Below are 23540 nucleotides of genomic sequence, written 5' to 3'. Positions count from 1 at the left end.
ATCCTTTCCCAGTTTCCTGCAATGGAAACATCTTCCCAAACTACTAGTACAATATAATAGCCAGGTTATTAACATTGATGCAGTCAAGGTACAGAACATTTTCATCATCACAAGGATCCTTCATGTTGCCCTTTTATAGCCACACCCATTTACTCCAAACTGTTAACCCCTGGCACCCCATGAATCTATTCCCCATTTCTCTAATTTTGTCATGGAAGAATATTGTATAACTAGAATCATACAATGTATAACCTGTTGGGGTTGACTTTTTCTCACTCAGCACAATTTTCTGGAGATTCAGCTAGATTACCGAGTGTATCAGTAGCTGGTTCCTTTTTACTGCTGAGTAGTATGGGTTGTATTCTTCATTCAAAATGTTTGGGATCAGAAGTGTGGTTTTGTGTGTGTGTGTGTGTGTGTGTGTGTGTGTGTGTTTTTCTCTCCAAACATGGTGTAGGAATGTTCTGTTGTTTTTGAGACAGGGCCTTGCTTTTAAATGGTTAATGCTGTTGAACATCTTTTCATGCGGTTATCTGTCATCAATAAATACTCTGGTGAAATGTCTCCTGAGGTCTTTTGTCCATTTTCTTTCTTTTTTTAAAGATAGTCTCGCTCTGTTGCCTAGGCTGGAGTACAGTAGCAGGATCTTGGCTCACCTCAACCTCTGCTTCCTGGATTTAGCTGATTCTCCTGTGGCAGCCTCCTGAGTAGCTGAGATTACAAGCACACACCACCATGCCCAGCTAATTTTTGTGTATTTTGTAGAGATAGGGTTTTGCCATGTTGGCCAGGCTGGTCTTGAACTCCAGAGCTCACGTAATCCACCCCCTTGGCCCTGCAAAGTGCTAGGATCACAGGTGTGAGCCACCATGCCTGGCCTATTTTGGCTTTTTACTGTTGACATTTGAGAGTTCTGTATATATTCTACATGCTAGTCCGTTTGTTAAATATATGGTTTGCAAATATTTTCTCCCCATCTGTAGCTTTTCTTTCTTTTTGGAGATGGGATATCATTCTGTCACCCAGGCTGTTGTACAGTAGCACAGTCATGGCTCACTGCAGCTTTGACCTCCCCAGGCTTAGGTGATCCTCTTACTTCAGCCTTCCAAGTGGCTGGGACTACGGCACAAGCCACCACACTTGGCTGATTTTTGTATTTTTTGTAGAGACAGGGCTTCACCATGTTGCCCATGTTGAGCTTTACTTTTTATCCCCTTAACAGAGTCTTTAACAGAGCAAATGTTTTCAATTTTGATGAAATCCACTTTCTGAGGTGGGAGGATCACTTGAGCCCAGGAGTTCAAGATCAGCCTGGGCAGCATGATGAGACTCCATTTCTACAAAAAATTTATAAATTAGCTGGGCGTGGTGGCGTGCACCTCTAGTCCCAGCTACTGGGGAGTTGGGTGGGAAAGAGAGGTGGGAGGATAGCTTAAGCCCAGGAGGCTGCAGCGAGCTGTTATAATGCCACTACACTCCAGCCTGGGTGACAAAGTGAGACCCTGTCTCAAAAAAGAGAGAAAGAAAGAAATCCACTGTATCTGTTTTTTTTCTTTTATGGTCAAACTGTTAGTGTCTAAGAAATCTGGTCCCTGATCCTGAAGATGTTCTTTCTCTCTTTTTCTCCCCCAAAAGTTTTAATAGTTTGAAGTTTTGTATTTAGGGTCATGATCCATTTTTAGTTAATTTTAATATGTGAGATTTGGGTCAAGGTCTTTTTTTTTTTTTTCTTTTTTTGCTTATACATGTCTAGTTACCCCAGCATCATCTGTTGAAAAGGTGATCTTTCTTCTATTACATTGCTTTTGTATGTTTATCAAAAAGCAGTTGGACATATTTGTGGGGGCTTATTTCGTTAATGTGTGTGCCTACTCTCTGCCAGTACCACAGAATCTTGATTACAAAAGCTCTCTCTTTTTCTGAGAGAGTCACTCTGTCACCTAGGCTGAGTGCAGTGGTGTGATCATGATTCACTGCAGCTTCGGCTTCTGGGGTTCAATCAATCCTCTCACCTCAGCCTCTTGGGTGACTGGGACTACAGGTGTATACCACCATGCTCAGCTAACTTTTAATTTTTCTGTAGAGATAGGGTCTCACTATGTTGCCCAGAATGGTCTCAAACTCCTAGACACAAGTGATCTTCCTGCTTTGGCCTTCCAAAGTGTTGGGATTATAGGCATGAGACAAGTTGCACAGCCTGATTACTGTAGCTCTTATGATAAGTCTTGAAACTGGTAAAGTGACTCCACTTAATTTTTCTGTTTTTCTTTTTGAGATGGAGTTTTGCTATTGTTACCCAGACTGGAGTGCAATGGCATGATCTCGGCTCACCGCAACCCCCGCCTCCTGGGTTCAGGCAATTCTGCCTCAGCCTCCCGAGTAGCTGGGACTACAGGCGTGCACCACCATGCCCAGCTAATTTTTCTATTTTTAGTAGAGATGGGGTTTCACCTTGTTGACCAGGATGGTCTCAATCTGTTGACCTCGTGATCCACCCGCCTCAGCCTCCCAAAGTGCTGGGATTATAGGCGTGAGCCACCGCGCCTGGCTAATTTTTCTTTTTCAAAATTGTTTTAGCTATTCTAGTTCCATTGCCTTTCTATTTAAATTTTAGAATAATCTTAACTTAAATCTATAAATAATCTCGGTGGAATTTTAATAAGAATTGTGTTAAACCTATATATCAATTTGAGGAAAATTGGCATCTGTACTATATTGGATCTCCCATAAACATGTTTCCATTTGTTTAGTTGTTTATTGGGTTTTTTGTTGTTTTGTTTCCTCTAATTTTTTTTTTCATTTTGCTTAGGGCTTGTAGTGGTTAAGAATTTGTAAAAATGAGCTCCCAAATTCATTTGAATTTCCCTATTTCTGTTTTTTCCTCTTCCTTTTTTTCTTATATAAAGAGACAGGGTTGGCTGGGTACGGTGGTTCACACCTGTAATCCCAGTACTTTGGGAGGCCGAGGTGGGCAGATGACAAGGTCAGGAGTTTGAGACCAGTCTGGCCAATGTGGTGAAACCCTGCCTCTACTAAAAATACAAAAATTAGCCAGGCGTGATGGGCACCTGTAGTCCCAGCTACTTGGGAGGCTGAGGCAGGAGAATCACTTCAACCTTGGAGGTGGAGGTTGCAGTAAGCTGAGATCATGCCACTGCTCTCCAGCCTGGGCGACAGAGCGAGACTCCATCTCAAAAAAAAAGGAGACCAGGTCTTTCTTCGTCAAACAGGCTAGAATGCAGTGGTGTGATCACAGCTCACTGTAACTTTTACCTCCTGGGCTAAAGTGATCCTCTTGCCTTAGCCTCCTGAGTAGCTTGGACACAGGCATGAACTCCCATGCCTGGCTAATTTTTACTTTTTGTAGAGACGGTCTCACTGTATTGCTCTTGAGGGTTTCTCTGTCCTCGGCCTCCAAAAGTGCTGGGATTACAGGTGTGAGCCACCATACCTGGCCTCTCTTCCTCTCAATAGTGTTAATCCCTAGGAATTGGGAGGAAACCTAGCTTTCTAGGACTCACTGAGCAGATCTTTGTGCCCTGAAGAGCACCTTTAAATGTTAGATTCCATTATCTTTGTTCTAGGAGTGGTGGTTCCTTCTAAGACCAAAATTGTGTGCCATTTTTCTACTCTTGTATTGACCTGTGGGCAGCCGCACACCCTTCAAATAGTACCCCGAGATGAGTATGATAATCCCACCAACAATTCCATGTCCTTGAGAGACGAGCACAATTACACCTTGTCCATTCATGAGGTAAGCAGCCTCCTTTCTTTATCTGTTTGCTATAGAGAGTTGGCTCCTTTCTCTGTCATTCTCACACCTTCTAATTCATTTCTATCTGTTTCCCTCTCCCTGACTTCTGTGCTGTCTGTATCTTCATCTGACAATACTTGTCTCATTAGTAATTTTGTGATTTAGATTAGATCATAGATAGGAAAGCTCTTTGTAAAGAGTAAAGTGCCTTGTTAATGGGGAAAATACTGTATGTTAAGTGATGCTTTGTTTTCCTTAAAGCTTGGCCCTCAAGAAGAAGAGAGTGCTGGTGTCTCATTTGAGAAGTCAGTGACATCCAACAGGCAGACTTTCCAGGTGTTCTTGCGACTCACGCTGCACTCTCGAGGCTGCTTCCATGCCTGCATTTCATACCAAAATCAACCAATCAATAATGGCGAATTTGACATTATTGTTCTAAGTGGTAAGTTGAAAGAAAAGTGTGATTTACTGCTGTTCTTCAGCCATTTCTTTGCCTGCCTGCACTCTTGTGTCACCTCACAAACGTTTGATATTTGGGCTACATTTGGCTTACTGTTCTGTGGACTAAAGGCCTAGTGACAGGTAATTTTTGTCTCTCCTGACTTCTACTTTAAACCTTATTCCTTATTATACTTCAGAGGATGAGAAGAATATCGTCGAACGCAATGTGTCCACTTCAGGTGTGAGCATTTACTTTGAGGCTTATCTTTATAATGCTACCAACTGTAGCAGCACTCCATGGCACCTGCCACCCATGCATATGAGCTCTTCCCAGCGCCGGCCGTCCACTGCTGTTGATGAGGAAGATGAAGACTCGCCCTCTGAGTGCCACACCCCTGAGAAAGTGAAGAAACCGAAGAAGGTGTACTGCTATGTGTCACCAAAGGTTGGACCTTCTGTTCTTGCCATAAAACCCTCCTGCTTGAGCTTCTGTGTAATTAGTATTTGGTAGCAGAAACCACGAAATAGCAGTCTGAGTATCATGGCAAGATTGCTAATTAGTTGTATAGAAAGCTACTTTCAAACCATTAAAAATTTCTTGCTAGCATTAAAATTACTGTTAGCTTCTTGTGCTGTGTAGAAACAATTTGATCTTTTATTTTGTTATTCATGAAACCACAGTAAATGGATGGAAGTAAAGAAATTTTGGCAGAGGAAAGAAGGTGAATTTCCCAAGCCCCTGAGCTAAGAGGCACTTTGTGTTAGTTTCTTTTTAATGTTTGTATTTCTTATTCATTCAATCCTCATAAAAATGAGACTCTGTGAAATATCCCATTACATCTCTTTAATCTTAAAACCAAAACTGAGTTCTAATTCTGTTCTACTTCAGAACACTTTGCTGTGTACCATTCTTCATTTAAAAATCTAGCCTATGAATGTATAATTGTTGAAGCTGCTGATAGTTTCATTATACTTGTTTGTCTTCCTTAGTATGTATTTGAAGTTTTCTTTACTGAAAACTTTTTTTTTAATCAAGAAAACAACTGACCTGCACATTCAGATAAAAGGGATTTTTTTAAGATTAAAAAAGTGTTGCATTATCTTTTCCTCGTTTTTACGAACTTTTTTATGTGAGGACCTTCTCCACCACCAACATATTCCACTCCAGTCCACCCCATCTTCCTGCCTCCCTTCCTTGGCAAATTTTTGGCACCATTCAAATAGGATAAAGCAGTGTATATGGGTTGCTGGTGTTTTCTGTCCAATAACTTAGAGGAAGACATTCTGAGCAGCATGGGACTGAGCAGAAGGAGATTTTGATTGTTTCTAGGTGAAATGTTCTATTCTCATAGAGTGAAAACCTGATCCCAGATAATTAGGAAGACTTGAGTATTACAACTATGAAATATCTCTGTGTGAAACTGCATTGTCAGAGTCATACTTTGTTTGTTTATTTATTTATTTTATTTTATTTTTTGAGACAGGGTCTTGCTTTGTCACCCAGGCTGTAGTGCTGTGGTTCGATCTCAGTTCATTGCACCCTCTGCCTTCTGGGTTCAAGCGATTCTTGTGCCTCAGTCTCCCGAGTACTTGGGATTACAGGCACGAGCCACTGCACCCAGCTAATTTTTTTGTATTTTTAGTAGAGACTGAGTTTTGCCATATTGGCCAGGCTGGTCATCCTCCTGCCTTGGCCTCCCAAAGTGCTGGGATTACAAGTGTGAGCCACCCACACTTGGCCATCAGAGTAATAGTTTTAAGTTGCCTTTTTAAATAAAGTTAATGTATTTTGGTTTTAGTACTCACTATAAATTATTATTATTTTTGTTCATGGAGAGAAAAATTGTGAGAAATATAAATAGGGACTATGATATTTGAATTCGAATACCCAAATAGAGCCTTTTTATTTATCATTCACTTCATTTTCTGTCTGTTGGTCCTCCAGCAATTCTCAGTGAAGGAGTTCTACCTGAAAATCATCCCCTGGCGCCTTTACACCTTCCGAGTGTGTCCGGGAACAAAAGTAAGCTGAATCTTAAATCTGGTTCACACTGAGCATGCCTCATCTCTGGACTGTCTCAGCCTTTTATTCTTTTCTCAGAAGGACTTGTAATGTTTCTGCAAGCTATCACAGTGTACACAGGATTCATTGCCAAATAAAGGGTCATTATCTCCTTACTAAACGGCAGGAAGAACGTATAAATTCTGAAAGGACATATGCCTACAGAAATAAGAATTAGTAGCAACTCAGAATACTTCAAGAGTAATCCTTTGCCTTCAAGACTAAGTTAATAGAGAAGATGTTTGTAACTCTGGCCCAAGCTTGGTCTCCCAGTGTGCTAACGCTATCTTTTAGAAGCAGCATTCTCATATATTAAAATAAATTGTTTATTTTTAACTTTTTGGGCTTCTGGAATCTAAACTTTTGCCCAAAGTCTAGAATATGCCATTTTATAAAAATAACTCTTCTGGTCAGTTTGGAGTAGTCATTTCTTACTATTTAATATATCTTTACTATCACCCTTCTTATATTTTATGTTGGAAGGTCGGTAGTTTTACCGGTGGTCCTAAATAAAGGCAGTCTCTGTGACTAAAATAATTTAAAATGTTGAAATGTAAATCACTGAAGGGAAAAATAATGAAATGTATTCCTGGTAGGTCTCACTTGGAGAAAACAAGCCTAACTTAACTATTGTTGGTTGGTACAGAGGGTAGAGATGTAGAGGACTTTTACTGGGCTTTAGGGTTTATAGATTAATTTCTTTCTTTTTCTTTACTAGTTTTCATACCTTGGTCCTGACCCTGTCCATAAGCTCCTCACACTGGTGGTGGATGATGGCATTCAGCCTCCCGTGGAGCTCAGCTGTAAGGAGAGGAACATTCTAGCTGCCACTTTTATCCGCTCTCTGCATAAGAACATAGGTGAGGTTACAAAGGGATTCATGAATGAGCCCAGCCACATTCATGAGGGTGGGGAGGTAGGACTACACAGATGGCTTATAATGAGGTTGTAATCATGATGGCTCTTGCTGCTCCTCAGGAGGCTCTGAGACATTTCAGGACAAGGTGAACTTTTTCCAGCGAGAGCTTCGGCAGGTGCATATGAAAAGACCACATTCCAAAGTCACCCTGAAGGTCAGCAGACATGCCTTATTGGAATCGGTAAGTAAAATTTCACCTCTGTTAGCAGATGCCAAAGTTTTCCAATTAAGAACATCTTTAGTATTTGGTTATATTCTACAGGTTACCTTTTTGGGGTGTTTTTTGGAGACAGGGTCTCTGTTGCCCAGGCTGGGGTGCAGTGATGTGATCATGGCTCACTGCAGCCTCGACCGTCGGCTCAGGTGATCTTCCCAACTCAGCCTACCAAGTAGCTGGGATTATAGGTGTGCCCCACCATGCCTGACTAATTTTTGTATTTCTTGTAGAGACAGGATTTTGCCATGTGGCCCAGGCTGGTCTCGAACTCCTAGACTCAAATGATACACCCGCCTCGGTCTCCCATAGTGTTGGGATTACAGACATGAGCTACTGTGCCTGATCTGGTTATCTTTTTCATGAAACTTAAAATTCTCCTTTTAATTATATCTGTAAAAGACAGATATACTAAATTTCTGAAACCTAAATATCTCTCTTTACGTATGTCTGTTCTTCTATTTGATTCTACGAAATTTGGGGCAGATTTGTTGGAGGTATATTATTGAGGGGAGAGCAGTTTACTTAGTGGCCTTCAAATCTACTGAATTGGTTCCTGAACAGTCTCATGGAATTCCTTTGTAGGGCAGGTGTAAATAGTGATTACAGAAAAACTTCTTGTTATTGAATCACTGGAATAGAGGAATTCTTGTTGAATTAAAAAGAAATGATTTTTGTTGTCACTTTGGTCTGATGGAAAAAGGAACACCTGATGTGTGTCTGTCTCCATTGCACAGACACTGGCGTAGTTCTTACATTCCCCAGGAATGAGAAGGCTTGGTTCCTGTCCAGAAAGTGTTTGTGATGTTTGGCTCTGGTAGGTGTGACTGGAAACCCTTTTCTCAGCCATATTTTGCGTGTGGCATGGCTCGCTGTCTGAACCTAGCCTTGTGGATAAAGATGTCTAGTGGATAGACCATGCTTGGCTGAAAACCAGAATTTCTTGGTTCTTTTGCTTATAGCTTTCTGACTTGAGTAATTTTTTACTACTTTATGCAAGAATATTTTCATTACTAAAACAAGGATTGTTTAAAAAGAAAAAGAAGAAACAGCTTCAACTTTCCAACAAAGTGATGATGTAAAGACAAATCAGATTATTTTTTAAAATTTAAAAATTTGTTTTGGAGATCTGTGCATTTCAAATGTAAAGTGGTATTATTAAAGCTTATTTATGAGTAACATGTCTCTTTCAGGAAGTCGCAGTTAGTCCAACAGACAATGGCAGTGCTCTTTTGTTGTCTTTAACATCCAGAGGACAACAGCCAGTGTTCTGACAATCCCTTCCTTTCACTGCTTTTCAGTCTCTAAAAGCCACTCGGAATTTCTCTATCTCAGATTGGAGCAAGAACTTTGAGGTCGTTTTCCAGGATGAAGAAGGTCAGTTTTGAAATTTTATATTCATCTTTTTGAACTTTCCTCCCTACTCCCACCCTCTCCACGAAATAAAATAAAATAAAAAACAAAAGCAACCCCCACCTTCTGCTCACCGCCCCCCCAAAAAAACACCAGTTTGTTTTTTTTTTTTCCTCCCCAAGGAAAAAGGAACCATGAGTCAAGAAAAAAAGGATAGTATTTATTGGCCAGATGGCATGGAGGAGCTTGTGCAACACAGACATACAAGAACTTAGACGGATAGTTCCAAGAGTTTGAACCTTGGTTACCTTGAGAGAAATGTCCATTTCCCAGGATCTCTGACCTCTGGTATTTCCATACTAGGGGGCATTTCCTTAGTGATCAGAATACCATTAATTCTACAAAAAGGGGTGGGGTAGGACCACAATTTAGTTGAGTTGCAATGGGGAAACACCAGGGTAGTACAATAGAGGGAATGTGGAGATTGTAAAATGATGACTAAACAAAAGTGGTAAGAGGCGGTAGGGCAGAGTCATTTTTTATTTTCATTATGCTTTTCAGCTCTGGACTGGGGAGGGCCTCGCCGGGAATGGTTTGAGCTGATCTGCAAAGCACTATTTGATACCACCAATCAGCTCTTCACCCGGTTCAGTGACAACAACCAAGCATTAGTGAGTTGGTGATGGGTGGGTGGAAAACGTGGATTATGTTATGTTGGGTAGGCTAACAAAGGGTTTGAAATTATGAAACTGACTTGGGAGGCTGACAACCTGTGTCCTGTTCTTAATTTTGTTGCTTAAAATATGAGCTAATCAGATTGTCTTCCTCCTGTTTGCCTTTATTATTTCATCTGTAAAATAAGCAAAAAATGCAGACAGCTGAATATTTGACTAAAAAGCATTATAGTACAAAATACAAGAGTCTTAATTAAGTCCACCTTTGACCTTTATCTTCCAGTCACTTTGAATGACTACTAAGGTGGTGGCTATCAAAAAACTAACATCATTTGAATGGGCTCCGATCCTTACACTGAAATTCTACTCCTTTGGCATGGGGTTTGGGAAGAAGGGTCGTTCTAGAACTGGGCTTGAAGAAAAATGGCCCAGGGCCTTTCAGTCTCTTTCTTGGACAGGTGCATCCCAACCCTAATCGCCCTGCTCATCTGCGCCTGAAAATGTATGAGTTTGCGGGACGGCTCGTGGGCAAGTGTCTCTATGAGTCCTCTCTAGGAGGAGCCTACAAGCAGTTGGTCCGAGCTCGCTTCACCCGCTCTTTCCTGGCCCAGATCATAGGACTGCGCATGCATTACAAGGTAACATCTTAGGTGTGCATTTCCTAACTAAGGCCCCGGGCCTTTAACCTTGAAATCTCTCCTCCTGGGCTTATAAATAATAATTTTTAATATGAAGGGATAAGTGGTTCTAAGCAGTTACAACTTTCCTTTCAGGGCAAGAGTATTCATGTTCTGTTCTGTATCTTTCTGCCTCCTCAGTACTTTGAAACAGATGACCCAGAATTCTACAAATCTAAAGTTTGTTTTATCCTCAACAATGACATGAGTGAGATGGAGCTGGTCTTTGCAGAAGAGAAATATAATAAATCAGGTCAATTGGATAAGGTGAGAAAGAGGAACAAAGCCTCTGGGTCTGTGTTCTCCAGTTTCCTATAGAGCAAGACTGTCTAAGAGAGCTTTCTGCAGTGATGGAAATGTTCCATATTTGTGTTGTCTATTAAGCACCCAAAATGTGAGTGACATAACAACTGAACTTCTCATTTTAATTAATTTATACTTACGTAACTATACTTGGCTAGCAGCCTCTGTATCAGACTGCACAGCTTTAGGACATTGCATCCCATGCTTTATCATCTCAGCCTATTTGAGTGACGTGAAAGACACGTATCTCCATCTGTCCCACTGAGTCCTAACTTCCAGTTGAAAAATAACTGAATGATAATGAAGTGTTACTGTACATGCAGATTTGGAAGAGATGGCAGTGTCTATGTCAACATTTGCAGTAGCGATGTAGGTGATTCCTATTTTAACACAGTGCCTGTATATTTCTAAACTTTTTGGCTGGGCACAGTGGCTCATGGCCTGTAATTTCAACACTTTGAGAGGCTGAAGCAGGAGGACAGCTTGAGACCAGGACTTCAAGACCAGCCTAGGCAACTTTGGCAAGACCCTGTCTTTAAAATCTAGCTGGGTATGGTGGCTTGTGCCTGTGGTCCTAGCTACTGGGGTTGTGTGGGAGGAAGTGGGTGCTGAGGCAGGAAGATCACATAAGTCCAGGAGGTCAAGGCTGCAGTGAGCTATGATTGCACCACTGCACTCTGGCCAAGGCGACACAGCAAAACCCTGTCCCAAAATAAATTAATAAAACCAAAACTTTTTATTAGAAAATGATGGGGGAAAAGAAAAACAGAAAATAATGGGCCAGAGATGTTTCTGATGCATGTGCTTCTATTTACATTTTGGCTTTAAACAGTATCAAATGATAATGATAAAGCTAAAGTTGCAGTAAATTCAAAATTGAAAGCAGAATAGGAATGCTTGAAAAATTGTAACCACTGGAACCTCTCTGCTGATAATCAGATATCCTTCTGAAAATTATGGGATTCCCAGCTGTCTGCCTTTGTACACATGGGATTAGACCTGACTTCCTGAGCTGACATGATAAGGCAGCTAGAGTCAATAGGACACTGAATTAGGGTCCTCAAGCCCAAGGTAGTACTCATTTTATTGTGTTTAATATGAACACTAAATCTTAATAATTTACTTCTTAGGCTCCTAGCTAGAAATGCTTACATTAAAAAGATCCAGGGTTGTACATACCAACAGAAAAAAGTTTTACAATTTTAGACCCACTGAGAATCCCTGCTGTGGAGTAGCATGCTATTGCTACCATGCTGTTGTATTAAAATCTGATCTTGTAACTTCATTCACCTGTGGAGACAACCTTGGTCACACTCTATACCAATATTTCTGGATGATCGTTTTAAGCTGTGCTTCAGGGCTCCTTCAGAGTTCCCTTAGGAGTTTATTGGGAGATACTAATTCTGTTCGAGTGTCATATAGCTTGTTCAGCGTTTTCTTTGCAGATCGGAGAATTAGGGCCAAATAATTGCCCCTGCGGTCTGGAGGGCAATTAACCAAAGGTCTGTAGCAAGTCTGTATCAGGGGTGATATTAGGATCCAGGATCTTCTGGTTCCAACCTGTGGCTTGTTCTGTTGACTCACATTAGAGATAAAAGAATGTGTGGGAATAATTGTTCTTATTTTGGAATTTCTGAGACATAAAAAGACTTCTTTACTGCTTATCTGACTTACTTTATTCTTAGTTGCTTAGAGAAGTATTGGTTTCATTGGGGATCATAGATTAAAACATTGCTAAGAAGGAGTCATAATATCTTCCTGTTGTATCACTACTACTTGACTGAGTGAGAGAAGACCTTACCCAGGCACCCATTTCAGAAATAGTGGCCAGTAGTTCAGCAATAGTGATAGGAACCCTGAAGCTTAGGAACTAAATTAAACCAAGAGTGTTGAAAAGCTGAATGCACAGCAGAAACTTGTGACTGATAGTGATGCAGGTCAGTGATGCTGTGTCTGTAAACATCCAGGCAGATGTCATCTTATCAACTTCCCTCCACAGCCTCTCCTTGTCTGTCTTTTGCCTCCTGTTACAGGTTGTAGAACTCATGACAGGTGGAGCTCAAACTCCAGTCACCAATGCAAATAAAATCTTCTATTTAAATTTGCTGGCCCAATATCGGCTGGCCAGTCAAGTGAAAGAGGAGGTGGAACACTTCCTAAAAGGTGGGATCCTGTCGGTTCTTGGCCTTGAAGTTAAAATACCTGTATCCATTGTGTGGGTATGACTTTAACTTGCCTACTTTGTTTCAGGCCTCAATGAATTGGTCCCTGAGAACCTTTTGGCTATTTTTGATGAGAACGAGCTTGAGGTAAATGCTTGCAATTCAAACTCCCATTCTTAACTTGGCATTTTTGCACCTTACAGGAAGCAGCTTGTAGCACCTTCTCTTATGAGATGCAGCTGGAGAGCGGTTTATACAAGAGATTGTTTCATTTTTGTCATTCTTCCATTCACTGACCCTTCAGCCTTTGAAAAATTAGAATGTGAAAATTAGTAGCAAATAGTACAGAGACATTAGTTTAAGGGAAAAATCAATAAATAAAAGAAGGTAACAAGTAGCTCATTATTTATGAAGTCATAATTAATACTCATTTATTCATCAGTATTATTGAGGCTGGGCATGGTGGCTCATGCTTGTAATCCCAGCAATTTGGGAGGCTGAGGCGGGTGGATCACCTGAGGTCAGGAGTTTGAGACCAGCCTGGCCAACATGGCGAAACCCTGTCTCTGCTGAAAATACAAAAAATTAGCTGGGCATGGTGATGCACACTTGTAATCTCAGCGACTTGTGAGGCTGAGGCAGGAGAATCACTTGAACCCAGAAGGCGGAGGTTGCAGTGAGCCAAGATCTCGCCACTGCCTTCCAGCCTGGATAGCAAAGTGAGACTCCATCTCAAAAAAAAAAATCATTGAGAATTAAAGAATGTTAATATCATGTACAGTCTTTATAAAATCCTATGACATTTAAGAGAATAATATAATTTATGTTTTCAGGTATATATTGAGTGCCTCCTGTATGTCATGTATTTTGAGGCACTGCAGAGAGAGTAACGAATAAGACAAAGTTCCATTCCTCATGGGCTACATACATTCTAATGAAATGAAGGAAGCAAACTAAAAGGTGTGATCACATTTCAAAGCATTAGACTGCAACACAATATAGTATATATTTTTATTTATATGGCAAATTTATTCATATTTCAGATCCTGTAACAACCAAAAAATGGCTCTAAGATGGTAAATACCATTCTATAATGAGCAGAATTGAAGTCCACACAGGTGTGGGCAAAGAATAACATCGGTTTGTTGTGGTCTGCGGCTCACAGATGACACATCTATACAAGATGGTGCAGTTCTAACTTCTCATAGTTTTTATGAGGAGTGTGTTTCTGCAAACTGTTTCTTTGGGGAGGAATTTTTGCTTTTAAAATGGTGGGTTGGGGGGAAGTAGTTTTAGGTGGTCTTGCCCAATTCTTATTTCTATTAACTGAAGTAGATTAAAGAATGAAAATCAAAATCTTCTGTAATGTTCATGTTTTATATCTTTGTATACGAAATTCAAACAAAATGAACTCTCATGTCTCAGCCTAACGTTTCTGATAAACCTGTTACCTAATGTTATTTTTTGGGCTGAGGAATAACTACTGGTAAATTTTGTTTTGCCTTGAAGCAAAGCATTTGTAAGTTTGTAAAAGTGAGTAGAAAGGAAGGACATGGTCTCTTACAGTTGTTCCACTTCCTGCTTTTAGTTTCTCATCAGTTTAGCAAGTTCTTTTTGAAGGAGCCAAGGCTTCTCAGGCTCAGTTTGGGCTTTTCTTGTCTCTTGGTTGGGATATATTATTCTTTATAGCTATTGGATGAGTACTTGCAGTCTGGTAAGTAACATTCTGGATCCTGAACCAAATTAGGACATCAGCAAGATGTTTAGGGCTCTGATGTCATTAATGTTCTCATTTTCTGGCATACTTTTAAATTTATCTGATCAAGTAGAGGCAGAGCTGAAGGGAAGGTAGTAAAAGTTTAATCCACAAAAGAAGACTGCATCCTAGAAAAAAGGAAAGGCCATCCGACAAATTAATAAATGCTACTGGGGTTTTGGGGAAACAGCTTGCCTTTTCTCCCTGATATTCGCAGGCTGAGTTTAGAGCAGACTGTCAGCAAACACTTAGTTTTTGTGTGTGTTCAGTTTTTTTTGGTCCTTTGTTTCAATTAAAAATAGTCCATAGCAGCAGTTCTTAGTTAGGGTGTTCGTCAGAAATACCTTGCCTGTAATCCCAGCTACTCTGGAGGCTGAGGCAGGAGAATTGCTTGAACATTTGAGGTGGAAGTTGTAGCAACTTTTTCTTCCTGTACAAGCTCATAACCTGTTCTAGAGATTCAGATTTAGAGGTTTGAGTTAGGGCCACAAACATTTATATAAATATGTATTTTAAAAGCCATGTGATTCCTTTTCTTTTTTTTTAACCCAGTGGTTAGTAACTATTGCCCTATTGTGTGTGATTGATTTTCCTAAAGCAGTGTTCTGGTGTTACGACCTCACCTTCTGTCTTTTTCCTGGTACTTGTTTTCTTTATTCTGCACTTTGCACATTAACTTAGATCATTTTGACCTTACAGCGGTCTTTGTCCTTCTGACTGTCTTAGTAACACCTTCCCATTTTTCTCCAGCTGCTGATGTGTGGGACTGGAGACATCAGTGTGTCTGACTTCAAAGCCCATGCAGTGGTTGTTGGTGGCTCATGGCATTTCAGAGAAAAGGTAAATGGACCAAACTTCTTTCAGTTGGATTTGTGCCATGTTATATGGAAAAAGTTTCAGAAGAAAAAAGTAGAGACATCAAAGCAGTTGACATGTTTTCTGGGGAAAAATGATAATGCGGAAAGACAGGTGGTTGACCAGACAGAAGGGAGCCCTGATCTCTAAGGGCTGTCATGCTGACTGCCACAGGAATAGTAAATTGGAGATGCAAAGAAAGAGAACCAATAGTGACTACCCTCCTAATTGTGTGACAAGGTACATTCTTAAAGTAATTGTCAACTCTAACTGTTCTTACCATGTGTCCTCATAGAACTGTAACTGGGGCACAGCCCCACTTCAGTGTCTCTTGTTCCTTCCCCTGGGATCTAATCCTAGGCCGTTTACCATGTGTGATCCCAGCCTTGTGCTCTCCCTGCCAGGTCATGAGGTGGTTTTGGACTGTGGTTTCCAGTCTGACCCAGGAGGAGTTGGCTCGGCTACTTCAGTTCACAACAGGCTCCTCTCAGCTACCACCTGGAGGCTTTGCTGCCCTCTGTCCCTCATTTCAGATTATTGCTGCCCCAACCCATAGCACGCTGCCTACTGCACACACATGGTAAGTATCTGCCCGCCTGATGCATGCCCAGTGTTTTTGATGGTATGAGTTAATCACTTCTCTCTTGCCCTTCCAGTTTTAACCAGCTGTGCCTCCCTACATATGACTCCTATGAAGAGGTGCACAGGATGCTGCAGCTGGCCATCAGCGAGGGTTGTGAGGGCTTTGGCATGCTCTGACCACTCTCCTGCCATCCACTTGGCTCCTGTGCTCTCTGGAGCATCTGGGTACAAGTTACAGACATCACAACCACTGATCTTAACATACATAACCATCAGCCAGAAGATGCCGCATGCCCCCCTGTGTCTGGAGGATTTTGTCACCTACAAGCCTTGTCTTTACCTCACCTGCTCTCTGCCCATATCCACCACAGGCCACGTTGGCATGGTATGTAAACTGAGCTCTTCATGCAGTCATGAGAAGAGGACCACGCTGCTGTCTTTTATTTGGTCCTTTGAAGATCTCAGTAGCTGAGGGAGCTGGCACACGGGGCTCAGCGCTGTTGGTAAACTGGTGTGGAGAGCCTTAAATCCACACTCTGCTCCAAAACTCCCTCTGCTGATACTCCTTGGAGACACCTTCTTTGGCCCTTACTACTTGACCAGACTGGTACTTGAATTCTTCTCATGGGTGGGGTGATTGCCTCTTCTCATCAGGAGCCAGGAGAGAGAGATAGACAGGAGGTGGCCCATAGGAGCAGCCCCTGCACAATGGTAGGCATAGGCCATGGCACTGGACTGCCTCTAATGAGGACTGATAGCACGAAAGGATCTTTTTTTTTTGTGGTGTTAAAACTGGAAAAAGCACTTTCCCTTCAGGCATTTCTGGAAATGATTATTAATCCGCAAAGAACTCTCTAAGCTTTTTCTTGAATTGTAGCCAGTGAAAAAAGCAGATAGACTGAAGAATATGAAGGATAGCTGAGCTGTAGCCTCCAGTGCTCAATATGACTCTCTTCGGGTTATGGGGCATGCCGGGGCACATGGCTGGCTTGGAGACTACTGATGCTTTTCCCTGAGTTCATACTTTACACTGAAGTATGGCCAGCCTGGGCCACTGACTTCCACATTATGTAGTTTGCTACAAGCTGGGGATTCTCTAGCATTCTACTGAAGAAAATTTTGTAGCAAAGGATTAGAACAGTAAGCATAGTATGCCGGCAATTCCTGATTCTCTCTGTGCTTGGTGTTTTCTTGCAGCACTAAGACAAAGGAACAGGGACTAGGAGTTGACCTGCTTATCACAGGTCCTTGGGGTCAGGACACTAGGGATGAACATGGAGGTGATATGCTACACAGTATACACCTAGCCAATCCCAATAGTCCCCTTTGCTTCGTCAGTTCCCAGGAAGGAGAACTAAGGAGGGAGGAAGCTTAGTAGGTTCACTGTTGAATGATGATTGAAGAGTACCTGCTGCTGTCTCTTGGAAGATGACAACATCTTTTTTCATTACTGTTTGATTGAAAACAACTCAAGATTCAAAATATCATTAACTTCCCAAATTTGTGTTAAGAAGGCTTTGCTGCAAGCTACTATTCCCAATGGGGCAGTCAACTCTGAGAATATTACAAGCCATCTTTATTGCCAAAACCAGCAAGTACACAGAGTCCTGAGACAAGGCAGGACTTTGGCGATGCCTTGGCCTCCTGGAAGCATGTCTGAGCCCTCCTGTTCCCAGGGATCATGAGGAATAAGCCCTCCTGAGCTGCTGCAGTTTCTGCCTGACCTCACTTTTGCAGTCATCATTTGTCCTTTCTTGGCACATGGGTGCTGACCTCACTCACCCTTGGGGTCTGGGATCCAGCATCAGGGTCTCTATACCCCAGGATCCTCCATGCCACATGGTCACTGCTCTCCTCAGGGACCAGGACAAGGTGCTGCTGCTTGCCCAAATTTTTTCCCATGGGATATGTACAGGAAAGTTTATCATCACCCTGGGAAACATGATGCTGCCCCTTGGGCCCAGAAAAAAAAAGGGGTTTCCAGCTGGGGGCACATGGGCTGTTCTGCTGTTTTTGGCAGTCACTTTTCTGAATTCTCCCCTCTGGCAGCCTTCCAGAGACTGATGCTGGAGATTGAGTTGATTGTCTTGGCTAGATCTGTTATTTTAAGCTCTAGTCATAGCACTTTTTGAGAGCATCCTAGGCACCATTGCAACCCAACCGGGGCAGCTCCCTCCCTGTGGTGGTCCTTAGGCACTAGTCTTTGTTAAACAAAACCCTTTGGTACTGTTGTGGTTTTCTATTCTTATAGTTTACTCTCTCTGTCCTAACTCTATTCAAAAGTATCTTTGCTCTCTTGGGCCTTTCCTTTTACCTTTTTTTTCTAATCCTGCTTTCACACTAGCCAGTGTGGGGAAAAGGTACAATATGTCAAAGAGACAAGACATATTGTACTATTGAGTTATTTCTTGGGCAGTTTTCTATTAGTGTTTCTTATTTTGGCCAGTTCTTTTATTTATGTTCTTGTGACCCAGGTACTTGGGGGCGGGGGTGGGGGCAGCTACCCTTCTGGCCTTTTAGTATCTTTGAAGGAGACCAGACATGAGTGAATACCTAGGAGAGTGTCAGCATGTTTCTGGAAGATTGGCAGAGACCAAGCCCTGCTGCAGATTCGTCAGGCCAGGTGAAAGGGCCAGGCAGTTGCAGCTGATGTAAATATTTTGTACAGTAAATAAATAAGTGTTTAAAAGAAGGAGTGAGTGGCTGCTTTAAGTGGAGATTAATGGCTTGACTGAAAGATAGGGTGGGAAAAGACTTGGAAATGATTCTGCATTTCCCCAGTAATTCCTCCTGAAGTGGTCTGCTGAAGGTGGAGTGTACACCTGGAGTCCTGGACTGTCCCACCCTTGCCCTTTCATGCTTCCCTGAGTGCTGTCCATGGTGCCAGGCAGGGCCACTGTGCTCTTTCTATCAGTCATGGGTCATGGGGAGATGAGGACAAGTGTTTATACTCAGCTTCTGAAGAAGAAACCAGTTAATCAGGCTTTAAACATTAATTCATTGTTGTTTTACTACCTAAGAAATTCGAAATAGAAAATGTGGAAATAAGAAAAAGTACGAGGGAAGTAGGTAAGTTGCTATCCAGAGGTAATCGCCATTAACATTTTGATGAATAGCCTTTTAATTTTCATATAAGCACACATTTATCTCCCAACGTCTCCCTCACCCACAAGGGCTTTGTGAGTAGCAAACAAAAATACTGCTCCTAAAAAGTTTGTTGGTGGCAAGTCTTACTGATTTTTTTCGGCTTACAAAGGTAAGCTTGGAAGAGAAAAAAAAAACAGACCTCTGATTTGGGCCTAGAGGGAAAAGTATTAAGGACCCTGACTTTCTTGGGGAAGTAATTATGATGTCTTATATATTGGTTCTCAATCTTGAAAATTAAAAAAAAAAAATCCCTTTTGAATTAAAAAACAAATAAATTATTGCCCCCACCTTGAACTGAGTGCATTCTCCCCTTACCTCACCAAGCTCCTGAGTGATACGAGAGGTCTTAAAGGGCCAGGTGCAGTGGCTCATGCCTATAATTCCAGCACTTGGGAAGGTTGCAAGGCAGGAGGGTGACTTAAGCCCAGAAGTTTGAGGCTGCAGTGAGCTATGACTGTGTCACTGTGCTCTAGTCTGGGTGACAGAGCAAGACACTGTCTCTCTCTCTCTTTTCTTTTTTTCTTTCCTTATTTATTTGTTTGTAGAGATGGGGTCTTGCCATGTTTCCCAGGCTGATCTTGAACTCCTGGGCCCAAGTGATCCACCCACCTCAGCCTCGCCAAGTGCTGGGATTAGAAGCATGAGCTACCGTGCCTGGCTAAGACACTGTCTCTTAAAAAAGAAGATCTTTAAAATGTATCCTTCAAACTATACATTTTAAGGTTATTTATAGTCCTGAATCTTATATTTAAAGTTATTTATATTCCTGAATCAAAGCTGTTACGGCTTTGAGTAGGTCACTATGAACATTGATCATTGAGTGATTTTTAGCCCATCAAGTCATTCTTATGACTCCATAAATACTAGCTTCAGCCTCTTGTACATGGTTGCCTCTGAGTCATTGTAGATAGAGCTTTCAAACCTCTGTCCAGCCACACTTCTCTCAGGACCACAATAGAGGTTCAGCAAGTGGCCTGAACCCCAAGGGCTCCTTCTCTCTACTCTGGCTTCACATAGACTCTCAAGCATAATAAACCAGTTCCAGATATGTGGAATAGTAAAAGTATTACAGGATACTAAAATTCCTCTTTTATTTTGAGATGCAATGTATACACAAAAGATACATAACATGAGTAAATATAAAGGAAATGCACAGTTAGCCACCATCCAGGTCAAGAAATTAAACACTGCAGAGCACACTCTCATCCCATCCCTCTAAAGGTAACATAACTACTGTCCTGACTTATGGTAATTATTTCACCAAGCCCCTTTTCAAACAGCCTGTCGTAACAATAGTGGAGAGGGGCAAAAAGAGCCCATGTGTGTCATGATAAGACGCTAAGGTCAGTTTCTCCATAGTGATTTATAGACTCATAATTGGTTTGAAAAGTCTTCTGAGACCACCATTGCTCTGTAGAATCTAGTCTAGATTCCTGATACTGAATCTGAGTAATCTTTTTAAGGCTATAAGATCTCTTATTTCTGTAAAGATTCTTCCCTAGATACTCCAAATTGGATACTCCTTTGCTTTTATACCCTAAACAGGTTGTGTAGGCTGGTCAGCTGGAAATTATTGAGTATCATGTGTGAATAGTAGTATTGAAAATGACTCCACTAAAATGTCTCAAAAACTGGAATAGGCTAGTAATTCTGACTCAGGATACTGAGTCTGCACACCACCAAACAGAAAGCTATCCCAAAGTTACTGGTGAGCTTAGTTTTTTGTTTTTGTTTTTTAGCTTTTGTTTGGAGTACAAAAGGATGGATTTAGACATCTGCAGGTCATGTTGATCTTGGTTTGTAAACAATAGAGTGGTGCTGCCCTGAGTTCAGATATACCTTGCTATAAATAACCCCTTTTTTCCCTCCCAGATTCAGTTTGCTTTAATTTTGCTTATATAAGAATATTTTATGATAGCCACGGCAGGGACCTGGTTCTCTGCAGTAAATTCAGGTGTGGTCTCTACCAGATGGGCAGTTAATTCCTGGAAGAAGATGTGGAGAACACAGTCTCTTTCCAGAAGTCAAGGAATAGTGTCTGTAGGTTTTCCAATATGGTATCAGAGGTGGCTTTAGCAAAGTCATTCAGGCCGTCAGTATAGCCCTGGCTTGTCAATACTAGCCAGCAGTAGCAGCTTCTTAAACATAGGGTGGTAACAATGTTGGTACCTCCAGGGATAGGGATCAGACACACCAGCGCAGAATTACAGCATCCAGTTACCTTGCAAGAACAGAGTGGGACTTCCCATCTAGTTCCCCTTGTAGCTTCCCTTCAGGGAGATGATGGATAGTTTATCCAGAGGCCTATGTTGCTATTTCCCTGAAATACCCAATAATAAGCAGGTCACCGTGGCTTTTGTAGCCTGTGATGGCTGTGAATGCCTTAGACCAGGTTCAGCTGGCAAACCAGGCAAATTTCCAAGTGAGGTTTTAGGAGTTCATCTTTTAGATGTGACTCTAGGAAGAAGTCAGTCTTGGATTACATAAGGAGGTAGGAGAGGCGGGTTCTTTATGTCCTCAACCAGGCGGCCCGTTCTATTGACAGGAATTTACTTGTATCCTGTGTTTCTGACTCGAGGGTCCTGGGCCTTCAGCAAGGCCCAGGATAGGCATCTCATGTCACTGGGTGTTTTCTCAAAAAAGATGCCCTTGGACACTTTGGCATCAAGTGTGCAAAATGGGACCCTCACAGGATAGAAAACCGTGAATTGATGGGCTTGAATTTTTTTTTTTTTTCCTGACAGGGTCTCATTTTTACCCAGGCTGGAGTGCAGTGCAATCTTAGCTCACTGCAACCTTCACCTCCCAGGTTCAAACAATTCTCCTGCCTCAGCCTCCCAAGTAGCTGGGATTACAGACACATGCCACCTCACTGGGCTAATTTTTGTATTTTTGGTAGAGACGGGGTTTCATCATGTTGACCAGGCTCACCTCGAACTCCTGACCTCAGGTATTCCACCCGCCTTGGCCTCCCAAAGTGCTGGGATTACAAGTGTGAGCCATTGGGCCTGGCCAAATGTTCATATTTTTATTTTTAACTCCTGTGGTTCAACTTTGGGCAAGACAACCCTTCAATATGTTTCCTGACCTGCAGAATGATGCTATTAACCAATTAAGAAAATTGACTAATAACATGGAGCTCTTGGGAAAAAGTTTTCCTATATTTAGTATGTATGATACCATACTGACTGTGACTGAGGGCCCTGGTAATTTCTATAGCAGGAGGGTGTGTGGATCTGGGGGCAGTTGAGAATGCTAGAGTAGATGACTGGCATAGAAATTCCAAGGAGGTGGTGACTCTTTTTTTCACCTTGCCATGTCCAGGCAGGCCAGAGAGAATGAGCATTCAAGACACCTAGCCCAAACATTTATGAAGAAGACCCCAAGTCAGAAAAGACCTCTTTCTCCTTTGTATGATCCTCTAAGGACAGAAGAGGTATTTGAGGGGCCGTGTCATGTGGTAGGCAACCTAGTACCCTTGACTTTTCTTAATTCACCTGATTACTGAATCATAATAGCTACTTTTTTTTTAGCTTTTCTCATATGCTAGGAGCTTTAGTATTTATTGTCTCATATTCACAATGACCCTGCAAGGTAGGGCTTGTTTTCTCCATTTTACACAAGACACACTTGAGGCACAGAGAGGGAAAGTAACTGCCAAGGTTTCTTAGCTAGCAAGTGGTAGAGCTGTATTTGAATATGGGTCTGTTCTGTGTCGAAGCCCAAACTCCACATTTCTGGTTTGTCTCTAGCAGATTAGTTTAGACAAGAAACAGCCCAGGCACTGGGCCACTGTGCTTGCTGACTGCCTCATGTTCACTTGGTGACGCTGTGTGTGACAGATGAACACTTTATACCTTGGCTTACTTATCAGTCACTTGGGGATTTGGGATTTGTGGAAAAGGCCCTACTCATGCAGGGTAGAGAGATTTTAAGAGATACAGCAATTAGTAATGGCTTTAGAATCTTTTGCAATGTAGAAAGTTCCTTAGACTACCAACTAATGAGTGAAGTGACTTTTAAGTTTAAATGAATTCTATGTAAAGAATGCAAGACACCCTTGAGGATATAACTGAAGAAAAAGACCCTGAAATTTTAATATCCCTACTTTGGTGGAAAATCAATAGTTATCAAATGAAAAAATGAGGTCAGATATGTTACACAAATACCCTGATGTTTATCTCTGGTAATTAAGTTTGCAAAAAAAGAAACTTATTTGAATAAATCTTTTGTCTCTAAACTCTGCTTATATGAAACAGCACCATTTGGCAAAGGCCAAATTCCTGGTGGATATCTCACTGAGGAAGCAAACATTTTCAAGGATGCCAGAGTTAAAAGGGAGACTACACACACCCCAAACAAAACTGTGAAGATACCATGAAACTATTCTGTTGAAACAATAAACATAGTATCTTCTCCGGGGCGAGGGGTTTCTGTACCTCTGTTGGGTGAAGCCACTCTTTCTACACCCCCTGCTTCACCTGCATTATGGATTTGCACATAAAGGGATTTTTCTGAATCTTCCCATCCTCTGCAGACCAGCAATGTTCCCTCTCTTCTCAGAACTCCCACTCGAAGGAGTTGCCAAGACATTCCTCTGTTTGCCCATTAACTAACAAGAGTCAGGGATATTAAGAGTAT

General features: G+C 41.7%; 1 protein-coding gene across 10 annotated transcripts in view; it reads left to right on the top strand.

Annotated features, from left to right (window-relative positions):
- Positions 1 to 18444, top strand: part of AREL1 (apoptosis resistant E3 ubiquitin protein ligase 1) — a 49760-nt gene extending 31316 nt beyond the window's left edge. For 8 of the 10 annotated variants that reach the window (XM_009006345.5, XM_002754110.7, XM_035261027.3 and 5 more), the window contains 15 exons: positions 3585 to 3754; positions 4016 to 4196; positions 4393 to 4640; positions 6141 to 6218; positions 6976 to 7117; positions 7236 to 7357; positions 8692 to 8767; positions 9305 to 9414; positions 9876 to 10055; positions 10236 to 10361; positions 12431 to 12560; positions 12648 to 12706; positions 15066 to 15155; positions 15575 to 15750; positions 15827 to 18444. In XM_009006345.5, coding sequence (XP_009004593.1) covers positions 3585 to 3754; positions 4016 to 4196; positions 4393 to 4640; positions 6141 to 6218; positions 6976 to 7117; positions 7236 to 7357; positions 8692 to 8767; positions 9305 to 9414; positions 9876 to 10055; positions 10236 to 10361; positions 12431 to 12560; positions 12648 to 12706; positions 15066 to 15155; positions 15575 to 15750; positions 15827 to 15929 — 1991 coding nt within the window. In that variant the 3' untranslated portion in view covers positions 15930 to 18444. Of the gene's footprint in view, positions 1 to 3584; positions 3755 to 4015; positions 4197 to 4392; positions 4641 to 6140; positions 6219 to 6975; positions 7118 to 7235; positions 7358 to 8691; positions 8768 to 9304; positions 9415 to 9875; positions 10056 to 10235; positions 10362 to 12430; positions 12561 to 12647; positions 12707 to 13392; positions 13520 to 15065; positions 15156 to 15574; positions 15751 to 15826 lie in introns of all 10 variants that reach the window. The other 2 variants (XR_013521392.1, XR_013521391.1) reach the window with 1 other exon arrangement.
- The last annotated feature ends 5096 nt before the right edge of the window (positions 18445 to 23540 follow it).

Source organism: Callithrix jacchus, chromosome 8, assembly GCF_049354715.1.
Source record: "Callithrix jacchus isolate 240 chromosome 8, calJac240_pri, whole genome shotgun sequence".
Lineage (NCBI taxonomy): Eukaryota > Metazoa > Chordata > Mammalia > Primates > Cebidae > Callithrix > Callithrix jacchus.
Note: the sequence above shows the minus strand (reverse complement) of the source record. Positions and strands in the feature narration are given on the sequence as shown.